Raw genomic sequence first — 7393 nt, 5'->3', positions numbered from 1 at the left:
TCTGCCTGCATGTATGCCTGCAGGCCAGAAGATGTCGCCAGATGGTTGTGAGCCACCATGTGGTTGCTGGGAATTGAACTCAGGACCTCTGGAAGAGCAGTCAGTGCTCTTAACCGCTGAGTCATCTCTCCAGCCTCCATACTGGCAGTTCTTAAATTCTTTTTTTTTTCCAAGCCAGGAATCTCATCTTTGCCTGAGTAGAGGTCTCTGAACAAAACTCCTCGGCGACACACATGCATGAAGCTGTCTTTACCTGCATCAAACATCCACTGCCATTGTCCCTGCCCGTGACAAGAGGCCTCCCTGAAGTGCTGCTGGACAGCTCCATCGACTGCCACTGAACCTATCCACTCTACTCTCTGCTTTGCACGTCACCCATGTTCCTTCACCTTCATCAGCCAAAGCCCAGCATCGTGGTTTCTTTAGTTTTATGGGTGTTTTACCTGCATGTAAGCAAGTGTGTGCACCACTTGCATGCTTAGTGCCCATAGATGCCAGAAGAAGGCCTCAGGTCCCTGGGAACTGGGGTTACAGACAGCTGTGAGCTCTTATGGAGACATTAAGAACCAAACTTGCTGTGGCCAGCGCAGCCTGGATAGCCGAGACTGGCGGGGGGTGGAGGGGGGTGAAGGGTGTTGGGGGGGGGTGGAGGGGGGTGCCGGGATTGAGACACAGAGGCTTCTTTTCAGGTGGAAGAACAGCAACCTTTATTTTGCCCAGCAACCTTTTATACCTCTATTCCTTCTGTGGAGACCCACCGGCCAGAAAGAACACAAACATCCTTGTCAATTACAGACCACAAGGAAGTTCCCCTGCCGGTCAGGGGGAGTGAGGGCAGCTGGATCACAACACAAACTCAGCCCCCCCCCCAACAAAAGTCAGTGCTCTTACCTGTTGAGCCTTCTGTACAGCCTCCACACCCACAGAGTGTTTAATGACCACCCCTGTGCCAACGACCCCCTTAGAGCCATTCATACCCCACACTTGGGTCACGTGGAACAACACACTGACTTCCAGGAAGACATCCATTGGTGCCCTAAGTCATTCCTTTTGCCTCAAGAGACCTGAGACAAAATTGAGATGAACTGATTCTGCAGTGACGTCTAGAGGAGAAAACCTTGTTAAGCAGAACGTTCTAGATTCAAAATATGGTAAGAATTGCTGATTCTTGAGCTGGAGGGATGTCTCTGTGGTTAAGTACACTGATTGCACTTCAGGAGGATTGGGTTCAGTACCCAGCACCCACATGCTGGCTAACAACCATCTGTAACCTCAGTTGCAAGGGATCCAACGACCTCTTCAGGTCCCCTCAGGCACTGAACACATGCGATGTAAAGACATATACACAGGCTAAACACTTATATACATAAAGTGAATTTTTGAAAACTTGGTGATTCTATATATGACATGCTCCAGTATCTTGATTCTCTTTATTTTTTTTTAAAAAAAAGATTTATTTATTGAATGTATATGAGTGTTTTGCCTGCATATAAGTCTGCATATTATGTGAATGTTTGGTGACCCCAAAGGTCGGAAGAGAGCATCTTGTAGTTGTTGAGAATCAAACTCAGGTCTTCTGCAGGAGTCACAGTTGCTTTTCACAACTGGGCCAGGTTATTTCCCCTCAGCTGTTCTATTGCCAACAAATATGGGAGTCAGATTTTGGGGTGAAAACCGCTAGATCAAAGAAGTGGTAGAAGAGCAACCAGCTGACCTCCTCACCACACTTTTCTTTTTTTAAAACAGGGGTTTTTTTTTAAGATTTTATTTATTACATATACAATACAGTGTTCTGCCTCCATGTATGCCTGCATGCCAGAAGAGGGCACCAGATCTCATTACAGATGGTTGTGAGCCACCATGTGGTTGCTGGGAATTGAACTCAGGACCTCTGGAAGAACAGTCAGTGTCCTTAGCCTCTGAGCCATCTCTCCAGCCCCTCACCACACTTTTCAACCCGAAAAAGGGCCGACAAAAAGTCCAAGTCCCTCCCTGCTCCTTCCTGTGCCTCTCTAGCTGTATTCTGGGTCCTCCACAGTCTCTATGACTAATTCTTATCAACTAGTTGCTGACTCCTCCCACCCCCCCATCCAAGGTTAACCTTATTAACACAGTCTCAGGACGATCAAATATTCCACAACATTTCTCCCTTTTTGTCTAAATAAAAAGGGAAGGTTTTGACTCTAACACATTAAAACTATATACAATAAGAATAGTTATCAGGCGAGAATTACATTCACAATGTCCAGTCCATTTGTATCTGGCAAAACCAGAAAAAAAATGCTCTATTGTCTATCCTATCTTGTGCAGCACACTGTACCGTGCAGGTTGGTACTGCAGCCTGCAGGACCCAACGCCAAGCAAGAATTATGAAGGCAGTTCTTCCCCAACAGCCTAATGTTTGGGTTCAAAGTCAGGGTCTTGTGCATGTCAGAAAATCTCTAATCATTCTGCTACTGGGCCACATCTCCAGATATGTATCATATGTAATATATCTTATCTATCAATATATGTTAGATATATATTCAGTTGTGAGATGTAATATTTGGAGATAGATGCAATTATTTCTCTTCCATGGAACAAAGCCCAACAGAAGGTATGTGAAATGGCTCTTCATTTAGTATAATATAAATCTCAAATGCTGCTGTCTCTCTAGAACCCCTCCTCAGACCGATGGCTCACCTGTGTCTTACTGCACACTACAGAGTAAAAATTATAGTAATTGTAACTATCAAGGGAGGCTTATAGATACATGTGCACATTATTGACCTTCACTTTATTTGACGTAATATACAGATTTGCATATGAAGCTGGCCACAGAGCCGGAAAGAGAATACACACTCCCTCCTCACTTCAAGTCCAAGGAAGGATTCACGAACCCCGTCTAAATAAATGTTAATACATTTTATTTTACTGTGGTACTGAAGATGAGTATCCACAATTATCTGATAACATCATTAAAATATTCCGCCTTCATATTTGGATAAGGCAAGCTGTTTCACACTCAACAGGAAGAGCAGGTTAAATGCAAAGTATATATGAAAATCCATCACCTTTACTGAAACAGATTAAGGAAAAGACTTGCAAACACGTAAAGTGCAAAAAGACCCGCACTTCAGACCGTTCATTTGGGAAATGATTATTTCTCATAAGATTTTATTTTTGTCAGTGCAATGGATTTGTTAATATTCTAAATAACTGAATACATTTTAAAGGGTTTAGCTTCTAATATTATTTACACATATAACTCACAAAAACATGTTTTCCTTGGGGAAACTCATTAAATCTTATGAGCACCTGGAGATCCTGAGACCAAGAAGTCTGAGAACAGCTGACCAAGACAACTCTTGAACTGGAGTCAGAGAGACAACATGGCGAAAGCTCTTGGTGCTGGAAGAGGGAAGGAAGGATAGGGGCCCTGGTCCCTGATCAGGACGGCAGATAGCTAGGACGCCAAGCCCTGGAAATTTCCCATCTCCTACAAGTTTCACTTCCTGGTCTCCCAGACTGTGTCAGATTCTTCTGCCTAGACACTTATGACGCGATGCTAATTCCCGCTCCCATTGGGTGTCCGGTTTCTGCAGATGCCAGTACGAGATTCCGGGTTCTAAAAACGCGCGCAGAGCTCTTAAGTTCCCCAGATCTCTAGACACGAACGATGTCGCCCTGCACGCTGCTCTTGCTACTGGCGGCCGCCCTGGCCCCGACCCAGACCCGCGCGGGTGAGTGCGGGGTCGGGAGGGAAACGGGCTCTGCGGGGAGGGCGGGGGCGGCACCTGGGAAGCCGAGTCCCCGCGTGGCCCAGCCGGACCCTCCCGCCCCTTCCCCACCCGCGTCCCGAGCCCCGCGCCCTGCTCCCCTCTCGGCCCCCACACCAGCTCCGGATCCTGGAAGGAAGGTGGAGCCGCCGTCAGCTCCTTGCTTCTTCCAGGCTCACACTCGCTGCGTTATTTCGGCACTGCCATGACCCAACCGGGACACAGGGAACCGCGGTTCGTCGCCTTCGGATTCGTGGACGACACGCGGTTTGTGTGGTTCGACAGCGATGCGACGACCCCTAGAGAGGAGCCTCGGGCGCCGTGGATGGAGGAGAAACGGCCCGAGTACTGGGAGCGGCAGACTCGGATCGCCAAGGCTAACGCGCAGATTTTCCGTGAAAATCTGAGGACCTTGCTGCGCTACTACAACCAGAGCGAAGCAGGCGAGTCACTTAGCCCTGTGTGGCTTGGATAACCCCAAATAGTCGACCCGGCTCATAAACCTAAGGCTACTGCCGGGACCTAAGGCTACTGCCAGGCGCATCTCCTGGACCCCACAGAGCTAGAAAAATTCTGCAGCCTCGGGGGAGACTCACAACCAGGAGTGGTCCTCCCTCCCTCCCTTCCTCCATGGGGCGGGGCTAAGAGTAGCAGGCGGGACCAGGCCTCTGGGGCTGATTCCTTTTGCCTTCCAGGGTACCACACCATCCAGTCCATGCGTGGGTGCTATATGGGCAGTGATGGGCGCTTCCTCAGCGGATACTACCGGACGGCCTATGATGGCGCCGACCACATCTCTCTGAACGAGGACCTCCATTCCTGGACTGCTGCAAACAAGGTGGCTCTGATTACCCAGCGCCAATATGAGGCCACGAATGAGGCAGAGCACCACAGGGCCTACCTGAAAGTTACGTGCATGGAGTGGCTCCGCAGCCATCTGGAGAAGGGAAGAGAGTTACTGCAACGTGCAGGTACTGAGTGGCAGCAAACACCTGGATCCCCGTGTAGACCTTCCTGCTTCGGGTCTCCTGCAAGGTCACCTCCCTCCCTTCTGAGCTAGCCCAGGTGAATCTTCTTGGGTTCTCTCCGGATGAGTCAGTTCCTGCGGTAAATGACCAGCCTCCAGCAGCCTTGGACATTACATGGAGACTCACTGTTTTCTGCCCCCACTCCAGTGTGTTTGGAAATTTGGTCAAGCTTAGAAAAGCTCAGCCTCCCCCCAGGTCAGAAGCCAATGTCCCTTTCAGAGACTTGAAGCCTCTCACCCTGGGCTGGCTTCAACTGACTGTAGGATTTTCCAAGGTAGAGAATAACCTAAAAGTCTGGGTTTTGGGCCTCCTTTCCCACCTTGAGTGTCCTGTCCATTCTCAGGACGGTCACATGAGCACACTATTTCAGTGAAGGTAATGCAGTCTCTGAACCTCTGAATTCTCAGATCCCCCAAAGACACGTGTGACCCATCATCCCAGACCTGAAGGTGATGTCACCCTGAGGTGCTGGGCCCTGGGCTTCTACCCTGCTGACATCACCCTGACCTGGCAGAGGGAGGAGGAAGAACAGACTCAGGACATGGAGCTGGTGGAGACCAGACCTGCAGGGGACGGAACCTTCCAGAAGTGGGCAGCTGTGGTGGTGCCTTCTGGGGAGGAGCAGAGATACACATGCCATGTGTACCATGAGGGGCTGCCTGAGCCTCTGACCCTGACATGGGGTAAGGAGGGGCAGGCTGTCAAGGGAAGCAGGAGCCTTCTGGAGACCCTGAGTAGACCCAAGCCCCTCTTTCATTTGCCAGCTCCACCTCTTCAGCACATGGACCCCGCTGTGGGAGTCACTGCTGGCCTGGTTCTCCTTGGAGCTGTGGTCATTGCTGTGGTGTGGAGAAAGTCACCAAGGAGGAAAGGTGAGAAGATTGGGGTGTTTCTTATTGTGAATATGCATGTGTATGTTCGTGTGTTCCACGCTATGCGTGTATTGGTCAAATGACAACTTTGTGGGGTTAGTTCTCGCCTTCTAAGTTTATGTGGGTCCTCAGGCTTGCAGCCTCTACCCACTGAGTCACCTGTGGAGTGTGCTCCTGAGGGAATTAAAAGCCCATTAGAAGTTTGTGCCAAGATGACCGTGGCCCCGAGGACCTGGCTCCCAGCACCTACAGGTCAGAGAGCCTTCTAGAGACACTGACATCTAAGAGGGCAGTTGGTCCTTCCTGTTCCAGCCCTGTGGTGTGTTGGTCTGTGTGAAGTTCAAGCTACTTCTCCATGTCCCAGGATTGGCTGGCTCTTTTAGGCTGTCTTGGCCCATGTCCATGACCTCTCACCTCCTTGTTTTCTACACGAAGTAGCAGCTGTGATCAGGGCACCTCTAAGTTTGGAATGGCTATCCCTGAGATACTGGCAGCAGTGTAGACAGGAGCCATTAGTTCCAACCCCCCATCTTCTGTGGGCATTTAAGGTGTCTAAATTTTTTTTTTTTTTTTTGGTTTTTCAAGACAGGGTTTCTCTGCGGCTTTGGAGCCTGTCCTGGAACTAGCTCTGTAGACCAGGCTGGTCTCGAACTCACAGAGATCTGCCTGCCTCTGCCTCCCGAGTGCTGGGATTAAAGGCATGCGCCACCATCACCCGGCTAAGGTGTCTAAATTTTAAAACACAGGAGAACCTGAATCAGAGCCAAGAGCGGCAGGGACAGGCAAATGTTGTGGGTTTCTGGGTTTGGAATGCAGGTGGATTAATATGCAGTGACCTGCGTTTTTCATGAATTTTCCTCTACAGCCTAACAGTGGAACTGACCATACAAAGGTGAACACATACACAACATACTATGTCATGGGAAGCCCTGACTTCTTTCTGCAATTGGCATCTGACTATGTCCATCTGTGTGAGATTCTGTCAGCAAAATGTGAGTCTGTTCAAGCTGAGATTAGGATTCTCCATCTGTCTAGAACAGTATCTAGACATGAATCTGTTGGAATTCTTACCCCAGGCTTGGTTGATGACTTAGGGTACAGCAAGTTGCTTCAAACTTGGGAGAGGAAATAAAATTTGAGAACATTCCAGAATCTACCTCTGCTGCATGGATGTTTCAGGTTGGGGGAGGAGACTGGGGATCTAAACATGGATGGGACCGTTGGCCCATCTGGTGCTCAGCCACTGTAGACCTCACCTGGGTCATCTTTGCTTCTCCCACCCGAACCTTTGATCACAAGGTCCCTGCTATGGCCCTGGGCCTCATCCTGTTTGTAGGACCATACAGTGAAGACTGCATGCGGCAGGGCAGCTGGCATTAGGCCTAATTTCAACCTTCAGCCCCCAGCATATGTGTTTCTTATTCCTGTGTAAGTCTTGGCCCCGCCTTCCAGATGTCCCTTTTTCTTGACAGCAGCAAGTGTTTTTGTCAGGCATTGCCTGCTGTCTCCAGTCTTAGGCACCAACTTTCATCGAGGCTCACTTCTTCGCTTCCTTCTTTCTGCAGCCTTTATGAAGGAACTGAATTCCAGAGTTAGCAAAGGCGGCTCTGCCAGCCGCTCATCACCGGACATGAGTTCCTGCAGCCACTCTTGTGTCTACTCAGCTGCTCCTCTCCCTCCCTCAGCCCAAGCAACCCTAACCTTATATGCAGCCTCAAGAATTTATGAAAGAGTC

At 49.5% G+C, this 7393-nt stretch overlaps 1 protein-coding gene across 1 annotated transcript; it reads left to right on the top strand.

Annotated features, from left to right (window-relative positions):
* Positions 1-3582: 3582 nt before the first annotated feature.
* Positions 3583-6810, top strand: LOC126495678 (H-2 class I histocompatibility antigen, Q10 alpha chain-like). Its single transcript, XM_050133284.1, has 7 exons — positions 3583-3722; positions 3932-4201; positions 4454-4729; positions 5194-5469; positions 5551-5658; positions 5791-5910; positions 6524-6810. Exons 1-7 carry the CDS (start codon positions 3659-3661, stop codon positions 6526-6528), a joined length of 1119 nt encoding a protein of 372 aa, XP_049989241.1. The 5' UTR covers positions 3583-3658; the 3' UTR covers positions 6529-6810.
* The last annotated feature ends 583 nt before the right edge of the window (positions 6811-7393 follow it).

Source organism: Alexandromys fortis, unplaced genomic scaffold (assembly GCF_014885135.2).
Source record: "Alexandromys fortis isolate MF-2015 unplaced genomic scaffold, M_Fortis_MF-2015_v1.1 scaffold_458, whole genome shotgun sequence".
NCBI lineage: Eukaryota > Metazoa > Chordata > Mammalia > Rodentia > Cricetidae > Alexandromys > Alexandromys fortis.
This window is presented reverse-complemented; position numbering and strand designations above follow the sequence as displayed.

What these genes read in the sequence shown, in the direction of transcription:
- LOC126495678 (XM_050133284.1), top strand. Translation starts at nt 3,659, where the DNA reads ATGTCGCCCTGCACGCTGCTCTTGCTACTGGCGGCCGCCCTGGCCCCG. An exon ending in CCCGACCCAGACCCGCGCGG is followed by an intron (nt 3,723 to 3,931) that starts GTGAGTGCGGGG and finishes TGCTTCTTCCAG; the next exon opens with GCTCACACTCGCTGCGTTAT. An exon ending in AAAGTCACCAAGGAGGAAAG is followed by an intron (nt 5,659 to 5,790) that starts GTGAGAAGATTG and finishes GTGGGTCCTCAG; the next exon opens with GCTTGCAGCCTCTACCCACT.